The sequence below is a fragment of the Mustela erminea genome, chromosome 3 (genome assembly GCF_009829155.1).
Source record: "Mustela erminea isolate mMusErm1 chromosome 3, mMusErm1.Pri, whole genome shotgun sequence".
NCBI lineage: Eukaryota > Metazoa > Chordata > Mammalia > Carnivora > Mustelidae > Mustela > Mustela erminea.
This window is the reverse complement of record NC_045616.1, coordinates 103,192,343-103,217,385: the sequence shown is the minus strand read 5'-3', so window position 1 is coordinate 103,217,385 and position 25,043 is coordinate 103,192,343. Positions and strand designations below refer to the sequence as shown.

The 25,043-nt window shown below is 49.8% G+C and overlaps 1 protein-coding gene and 1 long non-coding RNA gene across 2 annotated transcripts in view; one reads left to right on the top strand and one right to left on the bottom strand.

Annotated features, from left to right (window-relative positions):
- The window catches only part of SH3PXD2B (SH3 and PX domains 2B), a 98,718-nt gene that overhangs the window by 5,783 nt on the left and 67,892 nt on the right, over positions 1 to 25,043 (bottom strand). The window contains exons 7-12 of the mRNA XM_032337003.1: positions 20,908 to 21,042; positions 15,498 to 15,602; positions 11,205 to 11,322; positions 8,232 to 8,458; positions 6,275 to 6,324; positions 5,264 to 5,389 (exon numbers count right to left, since the gene is read on the bottom strand). Coding sequence (XP_032192894.1) covers positions 5,264 to 5,389; positions 6,275 to 6,324; positions 8,232 to 8,458; positions 11,205 to 11,322; positions 15,498 to 15,602; positions 20,908 to 21,042 — 761 coding nt within the window. The remainder of the gene's footprint in view (positions 1 to 5,263; positions 5,390 to 6,274; positions 6,325 to 8,231; positions 8,459 to 11,204; positions 11,323 to 15,497; positions 15,603 to 20,907; positions 21,043 to 25,043) is intronic.
- On the top strand, positions 4,028 to 6,755 carry LOC116586704. The gene is made up of 3 exons (XR_004284115.1): positions 4,028 to 4,246; positions 5,977 to 6,082; positions 6,421 to 6,755. It is a non-coding gene; the product is annotated as an uncharacterized LOC116586704 (long non-coding RNA).

Sequence of the window (25,043 nt, the reverse complement as noted above, 5' to 3'; positions counted from 1 at the left end):
TGTACAAGCCATGGGGCTGAGATTCCACAGCCCGGGATGGGGAGGCTGCGAGAACAGTAACACACAGTTGCGGGATTTTCACGATGACCACATAAGCTAATGCAGACAATAGCTCTTGATAAATGCTGCAAGGTAAATGTTCCCTATTATTATATCACAGGGTAGATCACAGACAAGGCAGGTTGCATGTGACAGGCGTATACTTAATGTGTCTCACTGGTTTCCCAGAAGGGGTGCTGATAAAGGCCAGCCCCTTACGTGACGTAACCAGTGTCTCACCAACACTCGGTAGCTCCGGTAACAAAGTGATTCTGGGCATACAAGTTAGTTGGCACAGCTACAAATTCAACAACGCTGTGTATGTGAGAAAACGAAAATAGGACAATAATCACAGTGAAATATATGAAAGGGGATTTGCTGAGGTTACACTCTATGCAAATACTATGGCAGAAGCTTGAAACATTTGTGTTCTTGATCATAATTTCTGGGAGTTTTCGTTTACTAGAGAGAAGCCAAGAACAGTTATGAATAAGAGCAAATGCCAAATCACAAGAATGGAGGGGAAAGAAAAGAGCTGGGCTTTAAAACCAGAGACCTGGGTTCAAATTCTAGCTCTACCGCTTACAAGCTGTAGAACTCTGGGCAATGGACCTAACTTCTCTTTGTCTCAGGTCCATCTGTAAAATGGGCTAAATATATCATAGAAGTCTTGGGGCTTCTATAAAGACCAGTTATCAAGCATGTATGGTCCCAGGCACAGAATTATCATCATTATCATCAACATATGTCTGAAACATACAAAGACCAGGCAAGGAGGACCTAAGCTGTTCAGCAGCTCCACTGCTAGATCACGGCAGATCCATTAATGAACTCCGAAGGCCAAGATGAGATTGAAATGAACCAGGAATCAAAAATGGGAAAGAGGAATATATTAGCAAGTACGGAATAGCTCATGAGAAAAGAATACTTGGTAAAGCCAAAAACTGTAGTGGTAACTACCTCCCATTTGGGTCCCTTGAGCTGCCACTGGCAGAGCCATAGGCTGATGTCATGGAACAATCAGCAGAGAAGTTTCAAGGTTTGGTTAAAAGAATGTTGGGTATGTGAGCTTTTTTATTGGATCAGCTCTAGTGAAGAGAGACAGGACAGAGCTAGAAATAAAAAAGGGGACTGGTTCTCACTGAAGCGGGGAGGGGGCCAGGAGGGAGGCTCAGAAAGCCCCAGGGACCCCCTGAATTCCCTGTGGCATGCAGACTCAGTCTACAGCTTCAGGGCATTGTCCAAGACATTCTGGGCTGCCCTTGGCTGATTTCAGAACATTCTGAGCCAGGGAGTGGTGGTGCCTATCGGCAAATGTTCAGATTGCCAGCATGCACGGAACAATGGTGTGTGTTTGTACAAAATGCTGGAAACTCATTGTCTTAAAGGACAGGGTGGTTTTATCATGTTTTTCAGTGCTCTGAGGGGGTGGAAAAAAACCCCAAACCTTCATACTACGCAAGCTGGATTTCTGGTTTCAGTGAGAGAGATGGAGTGAACAGCGGCTTCCCCTTTATGCAACACATCCAGGGAAATAAATGAGTACAAAGCCAAGCTCAGAAGGAGGAGGTAGGGTTGGGGGGGAAGTTAGTGGACCAGGAACTGTGAGGACTCACAGAGGGACAAAAGCAGCAGAGGGAGGCTGTGGCCCACGACTGTTGCAGGGGTGCCTGCTACAGAAGGTAGAGGAAGGCTGAGGTCCCCCAGACTCTAAGGTGGTGGAACCCGGGGATAGGGAGGTGCAGGACCAAGTGACAGGGAATGAACTGACATACGGCGGCAGAAGCAGCCAGTTGTGGGTGCTCTATGCCCCTTACCCCATTCTTATGGGACAGGCAGAATCAAGAAGGTGATTTGCTCCCAAGGACATGCAGTGAACGTGGGAGTATGCATCAGGGACACCCAACCCCATTCAGTGGCTGGCTTGGATGTCCCCCAACCTGGCCCTGAGACCCATGGCAGGTGTCCAGCACTTTCCATACATGCCCCGGCTGGGCTGTCTGACTGCTGCCTCGCCTTGCACAGCCCAAGGCAAGTACTAACACCATGAGAAGAACCGAAAGGAACACCAGCACCGTGGCAAAGGACATACAGCTGAGGAAGGAGATAATGGACCCTAATAATAGGAGCTTAAATTCAATGTACTTAGTACAGAAGGTTCAGAAGGGCATTGTGTTCCTAAAAGAACAGCTTATGCTGAAACAAGAACAGGAAACCGGAAGAGGAATCGGTAAGTCTCAGAAGTGGAAATTACAATTGCAGAGTTAAAATCGGCAACAGACTGAATGTTAAATGAGCTAGAAGGTGAAGCGGAATGCTCCAGGAATGCAGCACAAAGGCACAAAGATGGAAAATGTGAAAGGAAAGTTAAGAGATGTGGAGCACAGGGCCAGAAGGTCGCATAGCTGTGTAATAATAACCGGCCCGGGAGGAAAGAATAGAGAGAGTGAAGGGATGCAGTGTTTACAGGGTAAAAGTGGGGAATTATCTGGGAAGATCTCCTGAGGCCAGGATCGTAAAGGCTCACCACATGCCAAGCAGGATAAAAAAAAAAAAGTCACACCGAGACACACTTTAGTGAAATTCCAGCATATTAAAGATAATGAGGAACTCTTGAGAGAATTGGAGAAAGGACAGGTACCGAGCAAGAGAACAAGGATTAGGTAGGTAGCAGCTTTTTAGCAGTGGCACTAGATGTGAGGGGAGAATAGAGGCTGTTCCAAGCGCTGAGGGAAGAGAGCTTTCACTTCGGAAGACAAAACCTACAAAGTCACTGAAGAAGGAGGGGAAAACCACACTCACTTCTCATGATGTCAAGAAAGCATGTACGGGGGCACCTGGGTGGCTCAGTCGGTTAAGCATCTGCCTTTGGCTTGGGTCATGATCCCAGGGTTCTGGGATTAAGCCCCACATCAGGCTTCCTGCTCAGTGGGGGGCCTGCTTCTCCCTCTCCCTCTGCCCTTCCCCTCTATTTGTGCTTTCTCCCTCACTCTCTCTCAAATAAATAAAATCTTATAAAAAAAAAAAAAAGAAAGCATATACAGAAGTCAAGGACTGCCCTCAGGTAAAGACTGAGACATATGGCCCCACACAGAAGCCAGACAGGGCAGGGAAGGGAAACCAATGTCAAAGGGGAGGCTTTGCAGAGGAAGCAGGGATTTGAAGAATGAGTTGGATTTTGAGATGCCAAGTTCAGTTCAAAAACTGACCTTGACTGCCTCCTATGAGAAGGCAGGTGGAGTGCTAGGAGCTGGGTTACAGCAAGGTCATTCCTGCAGGGAGATTAAGAGAGCTGGGGAAAAGCCAGCGTGACCAGCAGGGACTGCAGAAAAGCAATGGGAACAGGCTTTGGAGGAAGCTCTTCGAGATGAAAAGACTTTAAGGAGAAGGCACATGCTTCATGTGAGAATTGGATGTATGAGTTTTACAATAGCAAAATGGGGGACCTGGGTATAGAATGATCTTATAGCATAAGCAAGATGCCTTGTGAGTTCTCTCTGTAGATTTGAAGTTGGGAAGGTCAGAATGGAAGGAAAATAAAAGGACAAGAGAAACAGATAAGAGGCCTTTTAGAACTTTGTGGGTATTTCTGCTCTTCCCTCAGTCTGTCTACATAGACTGGGATTTGCATTTTATAGAAATTAGTTTGAGAGATTTTTAGCTCAACCTCTTTAAACATCCCCACAGACAGCCCTCCTTCAATGGGTTGAAAGATAGTTGGCTTGAGGACAAGCTTCTGGAAAGGCCTGGGCAGAATCAGTGGTGGTGAGGCCCAGGATCCGTCTTTAGAAAGCTACCTTCTGCTGGGCTGACTGTGCTGGTCCCCTGGGGCACGAGGGTAAAGACAGAGAAAGGCAGGAGGTGTCAGTGCTTTGCAGATCTGGTAGAGAGTGATTCAGGGCACACCGCACTCACAGTGTGACACAACAGTCACCCATTTGCTCCTTATTTCCTTCAGTCATCCCAACATTTATTCCTACAGCAACGGTTTGCTGAACGCACTGTGGACCGGCCCCAATGCTAGGGCCACGGTTAAGAATGAAGAGGATACTCCCTGGCCTTCTGAATGTTAAGTAGGAGGCTAGCAGGGAGACAGATTTTTATCAGTTCAACAATATTCCTTCCAAACTCTGTGTTAGCTGTAAAGATACAGGAGTGAAAACCAGAAATGATCTCTACCCTCCTGGAGCTCCCAAATGTCCAGCAGGTAAGTAACAATAGGAGTGTGAACATTCCTGGTTCCAAATCTGGAGACTGACATGGGTTCACATCTTGGCTCTGCCATGTTTTAGCTGTGTGATTTCGGACAGCACCTTTCTTCCTGAGCCAAATCTTCCTCATCCGAAAAATGGGGATTGTCAATGGTCCTGCCTCGCATGAGTAAAAGATTAAGGGAGAGGCTGTGTGTGAAGTGCTGAGTTCACCGCTCCTTACAGGCTCTCCAGGAAACACGGGAGACAGCCTCAAGCTCTAACTCTGTGAGGAAAGAAAAGAACTGGAAGGGCAGGAAGGATTTATGTCGGCCTTTGTGCAGGAACAGAGCAGACACGCAAAGGAGTGGGAAGAAAAGGAGAGAAAGAAGCACGAAGGGAAGTAGGTGGTGATAAAAACAGAATACGAGGCAGTCACAAAAGATCACCTAGTGTAGGATTCCACTTACACGAAATGTCCCAAACAGGCACAGTACTAGAGAGACGGAAAGCCGACTAGCGGTTGCCTAGGGCTGGGGGCAGGGGGATTGGGAGGGACTGAGGGGAAACAGGGAGTGACAGTAAATGTGTCCAGGGTTTCTTTTTTGGGCGACAAAAATGTTCTAACACCGAATGTGGTGATGGTTGCACAACTCTGTGAATGCACCAGAAACCACTGGATTGTATAAACCAGTGAACTGTATGGGTGTGAATTATACCTCAGTAAAGCTGTCATAAAGGAGGGACGGAGGGAGGGAAGAAAGAGGAAGAAAGAGAAATAAATAAATAAAGGGCAAGGAAAGAAAAAGAAGAGCAGAGACGAGCAGAGAGGAGGGAGGGAGGGAAAGAAGGAAACAAGGAAGGAAGGACAGAGAGGAAGGAAGCAAGAAAGGAAAAGGAAGAGAAAAGAAAGAAGGAAGGACAGAGGAGAGAAAAGGAGAGAAGAGGAAGAAAGAAGAGAGAAATGAGAGAAGCGGGGATGGTACCACGGCTCGAGAATCACAAGTAGGCAAAGGGACCTGAGGTCCACTCACCTCAACCTTCAGACCTGCCTGGAAGCTGATGCCATCAGGGATGGTCGTCTGGAATTCGGCAATGGTGTAATACTCTTCCTCCACTTGGGGTGGAATGGGAGGCTTGGGCAGGTTGAGACCACGAGGCTGGCACAGTTAAACACAGTGCTAAGTCCAAGGTAAATCTGTTACCATTGGCTGAAGGGGGAAGGTGCTAAGGGACTGGGGCACATGGACACCCTTGAGGGGTACTGCTGGACCCAGTTGGATTCTAAGGGACAAAACACAGAGGATTGCTCGGATCCTTATCTCCTGGATGGGTCACTGGCCCGTCAGCTTCAGAGTGAGGAGAAACATGGGACCTTTACCTACAGTCATGATAATCTGGAGTAGGCCATGCGAGGGTTGTGGAAAGAATGTAGCTTTGCAGGTCAGACCCATCTGAGCTGGAAATCCTGCTTATGTGTGCTGTGCACATTTGGGCAAATCCTTTCCCTTCCGGAGCCTCATTTTCATCTCCTGTAAAATGGAGAGCTACTGGGTGGGTCCCTGTAAGCGTTCAGTAAGTCAAGCTCATGAAGCACCCAGCACATTGCAGGGTGCCCAGCGGGTGCACAATAAATGGTCAAAGCCTCATTTTTCAATGGTTAGAAAGGTACCCGAAAAATTAGAAACGGAGTTTGGCAGTAAATGACCAGCATGGTACTACTCACAATATTTGTGCCTCACCCCAGCTTTGGTTTCAAGTCACCCTCTTTGAGAAGACTGATCAAAGATAAAGCAAAGTGGGCTCAGGAAGCAGACAGCACATCCTGAGACTTAACGGTCCCAAAGCCACAGGTAACTTGTGTCCCTCTTCCCCTCCCCTGGGACCCTAGCCTTTCCCCCATTGTGGGGACCGGCACGTCTCTGGCCTGCTTCATGAGGCAGCCATGTGGAGGGGAAAGAGAGCATCTCTGGAAAGGGCAAGGTGGGTGTGAGGGTCCCGTTTCAGGTCGGGGGCTGGCTTCCTGGCAGCAACAGTCTACTTACTATGGTCATATCCCGGCGCGGAGGCGGTCTCTGCCTCATCTTAGGTGATCCTACAAAGAGATAAGATTTTATTGCACACACGTGCAGAATGCTACAGCTGTTGACTCCTGAGGGGGACACCAGGAGAGATCCGTTCTGTCTTGCAGAGAGGACCAGGCATCACGCTCCAGGCAGTATTACTGAGCCACTGAGACCCTTCTCGTGGGAAGGACCAGCCTGACCGGGACGGGGCGGCTCAGACTCAGCTCAGGACCCACAGGACTGCCCATGTGCTGGAGCGATGTGACGCTTTCCAGGGAGGCAGAAAAGCGTAGGCTTCAGTGTAACACAGGGGTTGACTTGCCACCAGTCATCTGACTGTGACCCACAGGCCCCATTTGTAAAAGGGGGATGATGCTGGCCTCCCAGGGTCTGTGGCGGAGGCGCTCGGCACCCAGAGGGCGTGTGATACCAAAAATTAAACAAATCTGAACTGATGACATCGAGGGCTCTGGAGTTGGGCTGTCCTCACTGTGGGTCTCTGGGTCAAGAGGATAACTGCAGTGGTCCAGGATCCCGGCTCAAGGCAGAGCATGGGTCACCCCATGAGCTGGTTCAGCATGGGTCCACACAGATGGCTAATTTGGCAGTTGGGCTGTGGAGAGGACTACTAATCTCTTAAATGCCTATCTCCTCTGTCTTCTGTTCGAATTCAATAGCAACAGTTCTAGATGGACACTCTGCTGCCTACAGAAAGACAGCCTTTCTCAGATTCCCTTGCAGCTGGGTATTGCTAGTTGATGACTCAGTTCTGGCCAGTGGGACATAGCAGAGAGCAAAGTGTGTACTTCTGGGTCAAGTCCTCTACTTCTCCCTGCCTTCTTCATTGGCTGGATGAGTGGGGTGCCATCTTGGACCAGAAAGATGAGGGCAACACAAGACAGACACCATGTGACAGGACTGCTGCCTCACGGAGCTGCTGGCTCTGCACATAAAGCAGGACCACCACTTCATAAGAAAGACACAAACATCTAAATTATTTGAGCCTCTGTTATTGGGGGGGGTATGTGTTTGTGGCAGGGGGCGGGGAGTGTCTTTGTCTGAGCATCTGAACCTATATCCTCACCAAGACTTGGGTTTCAGATTCTCCTTTGTTCTAGTGTTACTGGGAATCCTCCTGGGTTCTTGCCCATGACAGAACCACAGAGAGCAGGGGCTGGCCAAAACCAACCCCTCCACCCCCATGGCATGTCAATGTTTTTCTTCTGAGAAATCAGCTGAGCAAAGGATTGAGAAATTCTTGAATTTCAAGAATTCACTGACTTCTAGAAGTTTGCTGAGCCACCAGAAATAGCTGGAGAAGCCTAACCAGGGGGAGGTCAGGGGACTTTCCCTGTAGTCAGATTCCTCCTGGCCCCTGTGACCACGCCAGGGCCACGTGCCTGAGGCCAGGGTCCTGTGCCGGTCACAGACAAAAATAAGGAGCCCGCCTCTTAGGTGTGTCGGGAACATTAAAGAGAAATGTCAACATGGGAAGTGCTAGAAAGGAAGATGGGTAAAGAACTGCAGTTAGACTGAACTCAACACAAGGTCAACAACTTCTGGCTCCAAAGTGTGGCCATGCAGAGAGGGCATATGTGCTGGAGTCAGGTGGGCCTGGGTTCAAGTCTCGCCCCACTGTTGACTAGCTGGGTGGCCCTTACATCTCTGGGGCTAAGGAGACTAATTTTAAGATTCCTGGCACACAGTAGAGCTTGAGGAACAGTAGCTCCTGCGATCACCACGAGATGGTGCAAAACCATGGTCTAGAATTTCTACCTAAGATATCTCTGCATGTTTTCCTGTCTACAGGGTGTGGGGCAGCAGGGCTGTTGTGAGGATGAGGGACACCATGTGAAGAGCATGGAGCCTGGCACAGAGTAGCCATGCAGCTCCCCGGAGCTTGGCGGCGGGCGGTGGGGGGGGGGCAGTCACTCACTCTGTTTGATGTCGCCATCAGGCACTGGGCGGCCTTCAAGCCGGCCGTCCCGTTGGTTGTTGAGCAGCTCCCTGTCCCGGCCCATTGAACTCTGCTGCCGGGAAACGCCATCCAGGTCCAGAACGCCGGTGTGGGTGGATGAACCAAGGCCCAGCTTTGGGGGTAAGGGCTCCCCACTGTTCTTCTTCAGGTAGGAGGCTGGGGCCCAACCCTCTTTGCCCTGGTACCTGGGAGGAGGAAGGATGCTGGACAGGCTGCTCCACCAGGCCCATGGGAAGAAGCTGTGCTCCAGGCCCCAGATGGCAGGAATGATGGGTCAGCGGCTGGCGCACCCCTTGCTGCCCTCAGCTTGGCATTCAAGGCCTTCCCAACCTGGCCTCTGCCAGCCTCCTTAGCTTCATCCCTCATAGCAACCTCATGTCCTTCCCACTCCAAAAGGCTTGTAGTCTCCCCACTACAATAACATCTTTCATTCCCCTAGCCTCTGCTCTTGGAAACCCTGTGTTTGGAAAGCACCTTCCCTCTCTCCTCCTGCTCTTCTATTTAATTAATAGAAGCCTTTCTCAAGCCTTTCCTGAGCCTCACAGAGAACGAAGCCCTCCTTCCACGGTGCCCCACTGTCTCCCAAACACAACACCCCCTACCCAGCAGCTACAACACACGGCCACACTTGGCTATGGCCGTTCTGTGTCCCCAGTGACCACACACACACACGCTTTGGGCAGAGATGGCACTGGATGGCTCACTGTATGGAGAGAGCTTCGGGGCCAGTGAACTGAAGGAAGATATGAAAGGACAAGTGGACAAAGTCCCCATGGGCCTGGCAAAGGCCAGCAGCCATAAACACCCACTACGCTCACTGCCCAGTTACCGTCACTGCAGTGATGACGATGAAGACCATAACTGGCACTTAGTGGGCACCTCCCGTGTGCCAGTCTGTTCTAACCACTTTATAGCTGGAAGGTATTTCATCCAAGCCTGGGAGGCGGCAGAAATGGATGCAGACCTAGTTTGTGCTCCTAACCTCTGCAAGTCACTGCCTCCTCCCAGTAGCCCCAGCTTCCAACACACAGGCTGGCAAGGGCAGGGCGGACTCCGGTCACGCTGGTTAACATGGAGGTTAAATGTGTTCCCTTCACAGGGGAGTGAAGCCTGTCAGGGGCTGGTGCCAGGGCCTGCTCAGAATCAGCTGGCGGTCCCTGAACTGCACAGTGACTGAGACCCTGACACAGGGCTCACTGAATTCCAAAAGGGATTCAGTGAGTGAGATTCTCACTTAATTCTCTGCACGATAGAGCTCAGTGTAACAGCATGACCAGAGGGGTCCATCTGGACCAGAGGAACTCTGAGGTCCACTTGTACCAGCTTGTGATGGTAAACCGTGTCCATCTCTCCCAAACCCCCAGTTACTGATGCTGATGCTGCATGGGTGTCACCCGATGGGAGCAGTTACACTATAGAAATTGGCAAACACGCAACTCAAGGGCATCATTCCCTTGGTGTTAACTAGTTACAAGCAACCCACTGGTCGGGCCCACAAAACAGGTGCCCACACCTTTGGGGATGGTTAAGAAGACCTAAATGACTGGAGAGGACATACGGCAAGGCCAAATCTCTTGTCAGGAATCACTTTAAGAACTAAATGACACTGTGTTTTGATAATTAAAAGGTCCTTGATAACTGGAAGCCAATTTCTAAGAGAGAAATCTGCAGAATTTGGTGTCTTTCAGTCTTAAAATACCCTCTGAGAGGGAATAAATCTTGTCCTTGCTGGAAACCGTCATGCTACGTCCCATTCAGGCCCTCGGTACAAGACAGCTGACCATCTGCGGTCCTGAAGCTATAAGCAGAGCTAACACATGGAGGGGGAAGGGCTCTGGGAGAGAAAGGTACTAGTTTAAATCCCCGCTCTGTCCCTTTCTAGCTTCAGTCGAACCTTCAGATGATGGCACGCCTCGGTAATGCCCTATAACAACCTCATGAGGGACTGGTGAAGCCACACCTGAACTCTAGAGCCACAGAATTCTAGAATAATTAGTTAAGTATCTTATACCATCTATACTTATGTTAGGTGTCACTGTCCCCACTCCTGCTTCAAGCCTCAGTTCCCCAGTCCCCTCAGGAAGCCTTCCTGACCCCTGGGCTGAGGAGCCTCTCCTCTGGGGTCTGGGTCCCCACACATCCCCATTCTGGAACTGAGCCTGACTTCTGTGCCTCCGCTATGAACCAGTGTCTTTCTCATCATTGACTCCCCAACTCCTAGAATATGGCTTGGGTCAAACACATTCTTGGTGTGTGTGTGTTGAGTGAACGGACAAAGTGCCACAGGCTCGGCCCCCGACGAGCAGTCCTAATGCCCTGCCTCATGTTGCTGACCAGATACCAGGTCTCAGGGACCTCAGGCTTCTTTCCTTGCGCTCATTTCTTGTGGCCGCAGCCTGTCTACTTAGGGTGACCAAGGAGGGGTGCCCAGGACTTTCATTACCAAAACTGGGAAAGCACCATGCAGGCCAGAATGAGTTCGCTACCCTACAAACTTGTGGGGTGCTAATTCATCACAGCAGGCAAAAGGGCTGTGATAGAGAGCTAGAAAGCTGGTCTCCTGAGGGGAGGGCATGTGATCAGCCCAAGGATGAATTACGGTCCCTGTGGTGTTTCACACTGCACTGGTCTCAGAGTGAGGCTGGGGAGGGAAATCACTCACACTGGGCAGCACAGCTTCTCTTTATGAGAATTACGTGGAGGTGGAAACCAGTCTTGGTCAACCAGGTCATGGCCATCTGTATGTTCGGAGATCTTGCTTATTATAGATTTTTAGAGAAGGATCTGGATAGGGAGGGAGGTCAAAGGACACCAAGAAGCATCTTTCTGTGGCTCAGGCAAAAACCTTACCCCAACCATCAGCAATCACTTACAGACCTCTGGGCACCCAGAGACCATGTGACCTGAAACCCACCCAGCTGCAGCAGGTACCTGATCTTCCACCAGCCTTCCAGGTTTTTCTGAATGACTTCCACCACGGCCCCTCTCTCTAGATTCATTTCATCCTGGTCACGAGCTGTGTATGGGTAGATAACTGTGTACTTCTCCTCTGTGGGAACAAAGGGATGGAGGGTTAAGTCAAGGACAGTGAGAGTCCTGGGATGCTAATGAACCCAAGGCTGTGATCCACGAGATGCCTTGCCCATCGGAGCTGGATTTCCTCCAGCAATTTCTAGGCCCTCATTTGGATCTGGACTGCCCTGTCCAAGCAGAATGGGAAGCAGGACAAAGGTCAGGTCCCAGTCCTTCTGAAATCCCTCAGTGTCACACATTCATCCTCAACTTCCTCAAAGCTGTGCTTCAAGGTCACCTTCCTTGACCCTGCTTTATGCAGTATTCAGACCCATGGCAACCTCATCCCCTTACCTAGGTTTAGTCCCCGCCCCCAACCAGGAATTGCCTTCTAACACAGCATATAATTTCTCATTTATTGTGTTTTGTGTCTGTGTTCCTTACTAGAATATAAACGCCATGAAGGCAGGGATTTGTGTCTGTCTTGTTCACTCCCCTGCCTCTAGCACTGGGCATGGTCCCAGGAATACTGTGTAAATTCAGTAAATTAGTTAATGTTTAGTAAATGAAGGGCCTGGTAAGAGCCACCTTGCTCAAGCCAGAGGGGGTCAACTCATCTGTGGCTCCTCCACAGTTTTGCTGATAGAGGGGTCAGGGAGTCAGGGATGAGCTGAATTTTTGGCAGCAGATGGTCTCAGGCTTAAATCACTATAAGGAAGCAAGCGCTGGCAATTTTCTTACTTCTTTCTTTCCTCCCTACCTCCCTCTCTTTTAAAATTTTTTAAAAGACTTTATTTATTTGAGAGTGAGAGAGAATGAACAGGGGGAGGAAGAAGCAGACTCCCTGCTGAGCAGGGAGCCTGACATGGGGCTCAATCCCAGGACTCCAAGATCATGACCAGAGATGAAGGCAGATGCTTAACAAACTGAGCCACCCAGGCACCCCATCTTTATTTTTTAATTTTTAAAGCAATTTTCGTTACCTAGATGGTAACTGATCTTTGTTTTTCATTAATTGTTTTCAAGCTCCTGAATCCAACCACGCCTGAAGTTTCAATTTTATTTTTAATGTTTTGGCTTTTTTTTGTTAAGATATAATTGGCATTTAACACTGTCTTAGTTCTATGTGTACGACATCATGATTTTATATATATATGTACACACACACACATATGGTACAATCACTGCCTGCTTCGATTTTCACTAATGTAACTCGGGTCCCTTCCACCTCCCTCTCTGCGGTTCCCGACTCTTTCCCCTCAAAGCCACGGGACCACTGCTCAGGCTCTGCGAGGAGACTGCTCATTGTCACACTGTGGTAGGGCCCTCCAGAGAACAAGAGAAGAGCTCCCGTGCTCCATGCTGTCAGCAGTGGAGAATGAATGAGTGTCCCAGGGGACCCTGGTGAGTCGAGGGAAGGGCTTTCCTGTTTTGGTTACATTCCGGCCCCTAGGGAGTGACTGAGCCAGCTGTAGGCTGGCGCTGACGGCCAGTGTGTTGGGGCCGACTCTCCCCCTTTGGGAAAACACCATGGGCTGTCTGTGGCTTGTCCAACTGGTGTCAAGGGAGGCGGTAGACACACACCGAATTTATTTATTGATTGATCTAGCCCACTGACCTGCTCTGTGGGGGCCGAGCTGACTCAAGTTACACAGATCCTGTGTATGGTAGTCAGCTGTTTCCCTCACTCATGGTGGCTGTGGGAGGGGGTGGGTGGGCACTGTAAGGGGTGCCAGGGGGCTCATTCAAGCCCGCAGATGCACGGAAGTTCTATTTGGTTGGGTAGAAAGGGGTGCTGCCTAGATCCAAGACTAAATGCAGGCAGTCCTGTGGGCCCTGGACGCCTGTGGGGCCCCATCCTTCTTCTGAATTACACAGGGAAAGTCTTTGGCACCAGGAGGCTCTCCCCGGGCTCCATGAAACACTCAGCGATCCCTAACAAAGCTTAAGGTGGGAGACCACGCAGACTGCTGGCAGGTGCCTGCTGACGCTGCCTGCTTCTCATCCATCTGCTCTTCCCCTGGCCACTGTGGTGGTGGGTTCCAGGAGAGCATGTGACCCAAGCAGGTCAGTCAGCTCCAGTCCTAGGACTTGTGTTGAGGGAGAAGCACTTCCTTGGGTGGGTATCCCTGAATCCCTGAAAGGGGCCCACAACTGCTGTCGTGAGAAAACAGTGTCAGCAAAGCAGAGAGCAGAGCAGAGGTGGGGAGAGTGAGTACCAGGTGCTGACAATGTTTTCAAGCCTCTGGATCCAGCCACGCCTGAAGCTAGTCCTTCCCCAGACTTTTCAGTGACAAGCTGGTGTACTTCCCTTTTTGCTTAAGATAGTCTGACATTGCTTTCTTTCCCTTGTAATGTGTCTGATGAAAGAAACAGGTCACCGGCTCAGCATTAGATAGGCCCCAGGCATGATTTTTTCACCTGGGAGACTTTAGAGCCCCAGGCTGAGAAATACTGCCCAGGCCAACATGCCAACACACACACAGTACAGACAAGGTCACTGTTTCTCACATGCAACAGGCACGAGCAGTCCCCAAGCAGGAAAGCACATGCAGATGCAAGGAACTGGCTCCAAACCGACCAGGCAAGAAAGCCCCAAGGTAGGCACCTTGACGCCAGCTGGTAGCATACAAGTCCCCCAGAGTCCGGCGGCGGCCCACGGGCCGGGGCAAAGACCAGTACCTCCATGAAACTGGACAGGCAGCATGTGGAGGTAAAGGGCAGAAGGCAAAGGTGAGGACAAAGCACTTCCAGTGTCTGGAGGCAAAGGGTACACCAAGTGCATGTTTCCATTTAGGAGTAATTATTTCTGAGTCTATGCCAAGCTCCAAGTGTCTTAAAAGGACCAAGTTCTTGATTATTAACCTTGGACTTGAGTGTAGAGGCCACCAGTGGACTTAATCCTATTCCTAGTGTGATTTATAAAGAGGCACTAAGAGAAGCCCTTGTGTCAGCGGGAAGAAAAATGTACAGACTCAGGAAAATGTATTTCTTCCACCTTCTAGCTGTGTGACCCCAGGCATGTGTGTCTACCTTTCTGAGCCTATCTCCTCATCTGTAAAATGGGGTTAATAATCAATCCCTTACAGAGAGATGCCTGTAATGATCATCATTAACTGTCTAAGGGAACTAGTTTCCATGTAGTATATCACAACTCCTGAAACTGAGTTGATTCTTTTAGTTAGCCCAGCCCCTAGTGCCTTGGAGGGTCCCCCCAAAACAGAGCAAACCCACAGACATTTTACTCTGAGGGGTGCTGGCCATAATAAAACTAAATGAAAAACCATTTACACAGTTGTTAAGTTTTGGGCACAGAAATATTCCCCGTCCTCTCACCCTCTTCTCTGATAAACACAGACAGAAGTTTTGTGCTTTCCCCAAAACAGTCAGCTAAAAGCCCCAAATATTCAGCTCTGGGTAAGGCATAGCTATCTATTAACTTTTCCTGGTTATTTATTGCTGAACATTTGCATGTGGAATCATTTAATTAAGAAAAAAAAATCCCATGATATAGACATCACCATCTCCATTTTCAGAGGAGGGGGCTAAGGCAGGGAGAGGTGAAGCTGCTGGCCCACTCTCCCTGTAATGGTGCAGCTGATCCACGTTTAGGTCTGTCTAGCTCTCAAAGCCTTCTGCTTATTAGCTAAGATGAACTTGTCCTCTGGTTTCAGGAAAGCTCCTCCTGGGTAAATGAGAGTCAGTCGGATGATAGTATTTCTGGCATTGCAGGAACCACCCTTTGGGACACCTGGGGGTAAGTTCTCCTGGTAACAGAAGTAAGTGGAAAAGGTCAGCCCTAATCCTGATGCCCAGTCCAGTCACTGAGAAAGCACAGATGTTTCTAGAAAGCTTCAGATGTCTCACAAATGAGCTGTAAGGAGCCCCAGCATCTTGGCCATCAGAATAGCTCAAGGGAGGAATGGTGAGGTGCTGACAGTGATCAAGCTGGGGCCCTCCTGGGGTCCCATGGAGGTGTTAGGGTCCCAGCTCCAGCCAGGCTCACCTGGGTTGGCTCCCCAAAACCCTAAGAAAGCACAGGCTTGCTGTCATCCCCAAGCCCATGGCCTAGTTTTAGGCCAGTGAGCCATTGAGACTTGGGGGCAGAGGCTGAAGGGCAGGGAGGGGCTGGGTAAGGAGGTCCCCAGGTGGGTGTGCTGGATGACCAGCACAGGTGTCTCTGGCAAGCGCAAGGTTCCAGCTCCTTCCTACCTTCTTCGGGCTGTAGGGAAAACTCATCCTGCACACCGTCCTGCCCCTCCAGGCAGGTTGCGGGGACCCAGCCTTGCTCTTCGGCAGTGCTGACAAACCACCAACCTGGGGAAATGAGAGTGCAGACTGAGGTTAGTTGCGCTGGGTGTGAAGCCTGGGGGTCAGAATATAGTAACGTTCAGCCCCTGCATGAGTCAGTGCTCGGGGTAGGGCGAAAGAGACGCCATTTTACTGTGGAACACAACTCCCCATTTTAGCTGCTTGCTAACTGCTCAGGGCAGCCTAAAAAGAAATCCACTCCTGAGTCTGGGACAGGGGACAGAAAGGTCATCCCGAGTGACCAGAGTAAAGAACGTGGCTATCTGCACTAAGGTATGCGCTAACTCCTTTACTTCCACTATTTTATCTCATCTTCACATCCTCATCCCCATAGCATAGATGAGGAAACCTAGACTCCAAGAAGTGAGCAGGCTTGTCCAAGTTCACATGGCTTAGGCAGGAGCTGCTAGGTGCACTCAGGGTTGTCTGATGTCTGAAGCCACCGTTCTCATGACTTAGCCGAGACACTGATCTTGCATTTGCTCGTGACAGGGTCGAGCTGGCTGGAATGTAACTGTCTGAGAAGCCTCTCACCCAGACCCTCAGGCCCTCCGTCTTTAGAGAAAGAGCTCGTACTCCGTGGTAGGCAGAATCATGACTTGCCAAAAATGTCCACGTCCTCATCCTCGGAAACTGTGACTACAGTAAATTCTGTGGCACAGAGGAATTAAGATTGCAGGGAGTGGGATTAAGGTCGTGAAGCAGCCAAGCTAAAATAGGGGGGCTATCTGGGATGATCTGGGCGGGCCCCGTGGAATTACAGGGAGGGCAGAAGAAGAGTCCAGGAAAGATGAGGCTGCGGAGGAAAGACAAGAGAGGTGCAGCGCGGCTGGCTCTGAAGAGAGAGGCAGGGACCATGAACCAGGGGGTGCAGTGGCCTCTGGAAACTGGAAAAGGTAGGGCGCCTGGGTGGCTCGGTGGGTTAAAGCCTCTGCCTTCAGCTTGGGTCGTGATCCCAGGGTCCTGGGATCGAGCCCCACGTCAGTATCTCTGCTCTGTGGGGAACCTGCTTCCTCCTCTCTCTCTGCCTGCCTCTCTGCCTACTTGTGATCTCTGTCAAATAAATAAATAAAATAATAAAAAAAAAAAAGAAAAAAAAAAAAAAAAAGAAACTGGAAAAGGCAAAGAAGCAGATCCTATCCAGAACCCATGGATGGGAACTCAGCCTTGCCAAAGCCTTGATGTTAGCCCAGTGAGGCCCATTTTGGACTCCTGACCTACAGAACTATAGGATAATTAATTTATGCTGTTTGAAGCCACTAAGTTTGTGGTGATTGGTCACAATGGCAAAGGTAAATTACCACATGGCTCAATGTGCTCTGCACAATATATATGGAAAAACAGGATCCGGGGGCACCTGGGTGGCTCAGTTGGTTCCTTAGGCACCCGACTCTTGGTTCTGGCTTGGATCATGTTCTCAGGGTCCTGGGCCTCCACGCTCAGTGGGGAGTCTGCTTGAGATTCTCTCTCTCCCCCTCTCTGCCTCTCACCTAGCTCTCATGCATGTGTGCTCTCTCTCAAATAAATAAATCTTAAAAAAAAAAAGAGAAAAATAGGATCTGTTCCCCAAAATCACACACCTCCAAGCCCTAGACACCCCAAGAAAGAAGAGAAGGAAGGGGCAGACTACTGAACAGCCTTCTTGGTCTTACAGGGAGGCCTTTGCTTTTGACCTCCCTGAGGCAGAAGTCAGCTGCTTTACTCAACTAAGACGCTCCTTTGAAATACAAGTTTTGGGAGGGTGCCTGGGGTGGCTCAGCAGGTTAAGCATCTGACTGTCGGTTTCAGTGCAAGTTGTGATCTCAGGGTTGTGGGATCGAGTCCTGCCCATGCTCAGCAGGGAGTCTGCTTGGGATTCTCTCTCTGCTTCTGCCCCGGTCCCCCATTCTCTCTCTTTCAAATAAAAATAAATAAATCTTTAAATAAAATTAAAAAATAAGATACCAGTTTTGGTGGCTGGGCACCATGAGCATGTGTGTGAGTGAGTGAACAGGGCAGACAAATCAGTGCACATCCAGAAATTGGAAGGTATGTTGTCTGTCTTCCTAAGAACTCCTCTTTGTAGGTATTTGTGTGGGGGTTAAGCAAACTGTTGCAATACAACAACAATGACGGCAGTGTGTGCCACACCGGGTCAGAGCTTCACCTCTACTACTGATCGGCTGGATCCTCCCATGAGTCCTGGGAGCTGCATGTGACCACCCCATTTTACGGATGAGGAAGCTGAGGCTCTAAAAGAGGCAGGGACTTGATCAAGGTCATAAAGAAAGCGGCAGAGCTGGGATTCAGTCCAAGGCTGTCTTAGCCTCCAGGGCTTAGCCCTCAACCATCCACACATTAACGCCTCACGCTGCCATGGGGAGGGTTAATTGCCATGGCCAGTTTGGAAGCAGGTCATTAGGCAGTGTCTTAAAATTCAAAATATGTGTGCCTATGGTTCAGTACTGTGTGTCATACCTAACCTAAAGGAAGACTCGCCAGTGTGCTCAGATACACTGTTCACACTAGAGAAAAATATGATTTATTCAGATCAAAGAGTATGCAGATATTGAAGGAAGAAGAGCTAAATGTTGACTAAAAAGCACCTTGCAGATTGAAATGATCAAAATGTACAGAATGATACCACTGGGGTTAAAACACTACAGAATCATATCACTACACACAAACTATTGTGTGTGCATATGGTTATATATCTCTGTATGGGCACACACGTGCACACATGTAGACAGGCCACATACAAACACAGACACATGTATACATGCATATGCATGAAGACACATACACACATACATATATGTGCATACATTACTAAGAAGGATCCACAGTAAACTGAAAGAAGGTCTGTCTGGGGTTTGGAAAGGGGACTAAGTTTGAAGCTAGTGGAAAAATAGATTTTAACTTTATCATTAATGTTTCTTTAAATTTAATTTGTAAAAAAAGATTTTATTTATTTATTTATTTGACAGAGAGAGAGAGAGAGAGATCACAAGTAGGCAGAGAGGCAGGCAGAGAGAGAAGGAAGCGGGCTCCCCGCTGAGCAGAGAGCCCAATGCGGGACTCGATCCCAAGACCCGGAGACCATGACCTGAGCCGAAGGCAGCGGCCCAACCCACCGAGCCACCCAGGCGCCCCTAGATTTTATTTATTTATTTGAGAGAGTACAAGCTGGAGAGAGAGGCAGAGGGAGAGGGAGAAGCAGACTCTCTGCTGAGCAGAGAGTCTGATGTGGGGCTCAATCCCAGGACCCTGGGATCATGACCTGAGCTGAAGGCAGATGTTTAAATGACCGAGCTGCCCAGGCACCCCTACCATTAATGTTTTGAGAAGAATGTGCCTATAGGGGTGCCTAGGTGGCTCAGTGGGTTAAGCTGCTGCCTTCAGCTCAGGTCATGATCTCAGGGTCCTGGGATCGAGTCCCGTATCGGGCTCTCTGCTCGGCGGGGAGCCTGCTTCCTCCTCTCTCTCTCTCTCTGCCTGCCTCTCTGCCTACTTGTGATCTCTGTCTGTCAAATAAATAAATAAAATCTTTAAAAAAAATTAAAAAAAGAATGTGCCTACATATTACTTGGATCAGTAAAATATAATTTAAAAAAATTGTTGCCAGTTTGTTGGCCACTGTAAGATGTGACCTCCTGCTGGCCCCCTACCCCCACTGCCTCCGGACATACCAGCCTTATTCTCAATAGCCCATCCTGGCTCCTACTCTTCTCCTGGCAATGTATTCTTCTGGACTTCAGGCTCACAGGCTGCTCAGGGCGGTGGGGGTGACTTCCTTACTAGTCCCTGCGGGGCACCCTAGCCACACCCATAATCTGCATATACTCATTCCCAAGATTTAGATCAGCTGCATATACTTATTCCCAGGAATGAGAGAGTCACATGGCCTTGGAGTCAGCGGGAACTGGTTTAGAATTCCAGCTCAGTGGGGCGCCTGGGTGGCTCAGTGGGTTAAAGCCTCTGCCTTCCGCTTGGGTCATGATCCCAGGGTCCTAGGATCGAGCCCCACATCGGGCTCTCTGCTCAGCAGGGAGCCTGCTTCCTCCTCTCTCTTTCTCTGCCTGACTCTCAGCCTGCTTGTGATCTGTCAAATAAATAAATAAAATCTTAAAAAAAAAAAAAAAAGAATTCCAGCTCGGTAACTTGTCGTGAGATCTTGGGTGAGCGAGCAGGGGACCTGGAGTCTTGTTTCTTCAGCTGTGCAGTGGGGATGGCAGTTGCTATATTAAAGAATTTGGCTGGCTAACGCTTATCTCATGACTAACAGTACCATGATCCAGATGCTGATGCAAACTACTAGCCACTGGGATATCACAGAGACTGGCGGCTAATGATATTAGGCAATGTCGCATTTCAGGCACAACAAAGCCAGTGGGTTTTGCTACCTTTTCCTGGAGAGAATCTGCTCATCCCCTACACCTTGCCAATGGCTGCTTCATGGCTAAGGAAGGCAAGAGGAAAGGAAACCCACATTCTTGAGTACCTATTGTGTGCTGGGCCTAGGTGTAGGTACACTCTAGCATCTCATTTAATCCTTGTAACAGCTCTTTGAGGTAGAAGCTTCTTCTATTTCTTTAGAAGATTTATTTATTTTTGAGGGAGGAAGGTGGAGGAGCAAAGGGAGGGGGGGGAAAGAGTCCCAAGCAGACTCCAGGCTGAGTGTGGAGCCCGACGCAGGGCTTGATCCCACAACCGCCTGAGATCGTTATCTGAGCCAAAACCAAGAGCCAGGCACTCAACCGACGGCGCCACCAGGTGTCCTGAAGCTTCTTCTATTTTGCATACAAGAGAATTGATGGCCAGAGAGAAGCAGCAAGCTGGACTGCAGTGAAATGCAGAGTTCAGATGGAAACGCAGGCTAAGTGTCTGTCAATCATACACCTTCCATCCCAGACCTGGCTGGTGTACATGACCAGGGGTCCCTGTGATGACAGGCGGGCCAAGGAGACAGGCGATGTGTCTGTCCCATCAGAGCCCACAACTGACAAAGCCTTCAGGGCTCCATTCAGGGGAATGCTGGACCCCATGTCTCCCAAGTGTTTGCAAGCCAGGAGACACGTTCATGCAATGAGACCCTCAGAATAAAGCAATAACAACGAGCCCGCAGAGTGCTGGTGCGTTGTGACCAAGTGATGTCCAAGCACTGTGATCCAACGGGGGTAGCTTTCTGACAGGGTGTCAGCTGGATCTGTGTTAACTGCCCAGCTCGGATCAGCCATGGCACTTCCAGTGCTTCCACTTTCTGTCTTTCTCTCCTGGCCTAGGGGCTCAGTGACCAGGTAGGGCAGGGAGGGAGGCGGGTTGGTTCCCCTACCTGACTCGTTCTTCTCGATGATGTCCACCACCTGCCCCACGCTGAGGCTGATCTCTGAGCTCTCCTGCTTCTGGTAGTCAGCCACTACCACATACTGCTCCAGGACCATGGGGTCCACCGAGGTCAGGTCACCCCCTGTGGATACAAAACCTCATCAGATGTCACCTCTAGCCACCACCCACGCATGAAGGAGCAGGAGGCGGGGGTAGGGTGGGTCAGGAGAACATTTCAAAGACAGAAAGTATTATTACAGGACTAATCTCAAAGGTCCCCTCATCTATTCATTCCTCCTTAATCTGCCCATGCAGCCACCAAAACTGACCACGTGCCTATTCAATGCAGACACTGTGTGAGCCACTGGGGATTCGCAGTTGGTTGAGATTACGGTCCCTGCCCCGAAGCAGCCAACAGCCTAGTAGGAAAATGTTTTCCCTCTTACCAATCTTCCATCTATCCATTCATTCCTCTGCCCTTACTCATCCACCAACCAAACATCCAGCCATCCCAAATCACTCATCTATGAATTCAGGCTGTCATCAGTGATGCTCCAGACACACTATTAGACGCTGAGGGGCACTAAAGTGAACGAAACAGATGACTCCTAGGCTCAAGAAACTTCACCTCCTTGGGGAGAGAGAAACATGAATAATAAGTATACAAGACAATGTAAGTATTAGTTTTTGATAGGTGCATTGCTGGAGATAACCAGGATGTTGGACCAAGAACGATCAGGAAAGGGGATGCCACATTCAATGGGGTGGTCAGCAAGACCTCCCTAAGGAGGGGACATGAACAGGAGACATGAGAGAATGGGGGAAACAATGATGCAGACCGCCTCTCGGATAGGAAGGGGCCTGGGAGGAGGCCAAGGGGCTGGCGCGAGCGAGGAGAGCAGTCCCGTATGAGGACACACAGGCAGGCATGGGTCAGAACAGATACGTAAGAAGCCTGGATTTTTTTTTTTTTTAGCCCTCCAGTAGAAAGCCACTAGAGGGTGTTAAGAAGGTAATGAAAGGACAGATTTACACTCTCAGATAATTCTGACCGCCCCATGGAGCGCAGATTAGAGGCTGGCAAGAAAGAAAGCAGAAGACCAGATGCAGGTCATGGGGTTGTCAGGGAGGAGATGACGGTGGCTTTGGATCATGGCAGTGGCAGCAGGAAGAGACTGGCATGGACTGGAAAGGCAGTTTCCATGGGATGCGATGTGGATGGTGCCTCCTGGAGTTGTGTGGTCCCGGTAAAACACCAAGACATACCTGATTAATAAATGAAGATATCCTACAACATGGGTGATGTAAAGGGACATCCAAGTTCAGAAATTCCAAAGAGAAGGAAACAGGCCTTTGAGAGCAGCAGACTGAAGGGGGTAGGAAGGCAGACATTCGTGGCCACAAGGCCCTGGTTTTATGCAAGTCCTGATTCACAGTAGTGCCTCCTATTGCTTCCATAAACAACTGCAATATCCAGGAAATCCCACATTTCTGTGTCCAAACACACTCAGTAATGGAGTGGGGTACCAGGGCCACCTCACCCTGAGCCGATTTTGTGGGTCCCTTCCTGGCTCTGTCGGGTGACGCCTTGTTGGTGGCTTGAACCTGGCCACAGTGGGAGTATTTACACCATCAATATTGGCAAATGCTACAAAGCAGTGCTCTTGATCAGAAAGCTGGTTGTAAAGTTATTTACCAGCACACCAGTGTGCCCCAGCCTCTGGCATCCAGAAGCAGCACAAAAGCCCTTTGTTAGAACCATGTGCTCTGAATCTCTGATGTGGAAAACCAGAATAGGGCATTGTAGCAGGGTGAAGTGTCACTGCTTCTTGGCTCTTCCCAGCTGAGGGTAATGGCGGTAAACAGGAGTCGGAGAGGGTCCCAGGGCCACCCTGGGTGCAGAAAGCATGGGAACAGAGAAAGAGAGCAGAGGAGAGAGATGGAGATGTAGACTGAAGGTTCAGGAGCAGGTGGGGAGCGAAGGAGCTTCGCATGAAAGCCATCATACATATCTACACGTCGTACAAAAACTATGTCAACACAGCCACCCTGGAAGCCACCTCCCTTTTATAGATGAGAAAAGAGAGGCTCCGAGACATTAAGTGACTTGCCTCGGGTCCCACAGCTGGGTGCTGAGAAAGCTGGACGGGACCCAGGTTCATCCGGCTCAGAGGCTCTCCAGTGTGGTGGGGGCATGGTGCAGGCAGATGAGGAAAGAAAAGGTGCTAGGGAAGGAAGGGTCATCTGAGGAGCGTCCCCCCAGGAACCAATCAGGCTGGGTCTGATTTCCTTGTGTCGTTCTGGGCTATCTTCTCCAGCACCTCCCCCAAGGTCAGGCTGCTAGGCTGATGCCCTCCTAGCCTCTAGCATGACAGTGCACCCGTCAGCCCAGCCACCGGAGCCTGTCAGTAGTAGTCTTTGAGCAGGCTTGTTACTGCCTCTCCCACTGCCCCCAGGAGATTGGAAGCTCCCGACAGCAGAAGTCTCGACAGTATCCTGGACCACCCGGCACTCTGCCCACAGAGGTCCTATCAAGTGAGGAAGTGGAGACAGATACTGGCTTGCTGGAGGCTCCTGGCCACTGCAAGATGGGGACAATTTCCCCAGGGGATGCAACAGGTAGAGACCAGAGTCTATAGCTTTTATCCCAGGATACAGCCTGCCTTAGGAATCACAACCCCAGGAATGCAGCTACCCTTCCGACCTGGGGCTCAGGTGTGCTGTATCCAGGCAACTGTGCTTCCATGGCTCTCAATCTGACAGGAAGAACTGGAGAGATGGGAGAAAAGCAGCCACTACACAGTCAGATTGGAACCTGTGCCCACTGCCCAGGTGAATTCTCAGAGCCTTGTCCAAGTCTTTGCCCGCAGGAGGTCCAGGAGAGGTTGTGCTCTTGCCTGGGGGCTCTCTGCTGCCACCTGGAGGCAGGTCTGGATTCTTTCTCATCCAGCCATAGGTTTGATGGGAGTGTACTTTATTTTTAGCACCCGGTCCCCTGACTTGACTCACGTCCTCACGGAGCTCCATCCTCTGCACCAGAGTCTGAGAGAGGATTCTTCGGGATGGTGGTGGTGGGGGTACAATGCGTGTAACAGGTCTCTATCCTGCCCCTCTGTTTCTGACTCCATAGTGTAGAGGGCTCACTCCAAAAATGCTACTCTGATCACGCTGCTCACCGCCCAGCATCTGCTATGGCTCCCCACTGCCCTCAGGTTCTCTACAATCAACTCTGCTGGCCTTAATGGCCTTGTCTTTTGGCTACCCCATCCCTGGTATACCTATAAAACCTCATGAAGGTGCCTTTGCTTGGGCTGTTTTCCCCGCTCGGGATGCCTTCTTCTCTCCCCTGCATTCAAATGGGAACCACCTATTTTTAGCCTCCTAACTGGTCTCCTGCCCCAGCCTTGACCACTATAATCTGTTCCTGACACAGCAGCCACAGCGATCCTTTGAAAAGATGTGTTAGATCACGTTCCTCAAAGCTCACAACTCTGTAATGGCCTCCACCTCACTCAGGAAAAACCTAGTGGCCTAGGGGGTCCTGCCAATCCCTCTGATCATTTCTTTTCCACGCTCCCCCGTGTGACACAGGTAAATGCATGGTTTTGCATTTGTAAATGCATGGTTCCTGCTCAAATGGCATCTCATCAAGATCTTCTCTGATCACCTTGCACTGCCTCACCTATTTGTTTTTTTAAAAGACTCACATACGTTTAATGTATATAAAGGTAAGGAAAGGACAATCCCGAATTCAGGAGTAATATTCTGTACAACTCATATGGTGGGGCTGAGTGCCTCACCTAGTTTTATTTCAACACAGTGTTTAAAAAAAAATAATAGATTCTGTGTATTTACTGTTTCCTTTTTGTCTGTTTTTCCACTCTAGAACATAAGCCCCATGAATGCAGGGACTCAGTCTCCTGTTTACTGTTGGATTCCCTGTCTAAAGGCTCATAGGCCCACGGTCTGCTTCAGTGGAAGGGGAATTAGGAAAAGATTTTTTTTTTTTTTAAAGTAGGCTCTACGACCAGTGTGGAACCCAATGCAGGACTTGAACTCATGACCCTGAGATAAAGAGTCGGATGCCTAACTGACTGACCCATCCAGGCACTCCAGGAAAGCATCTATATTTTTAAAAGGGTT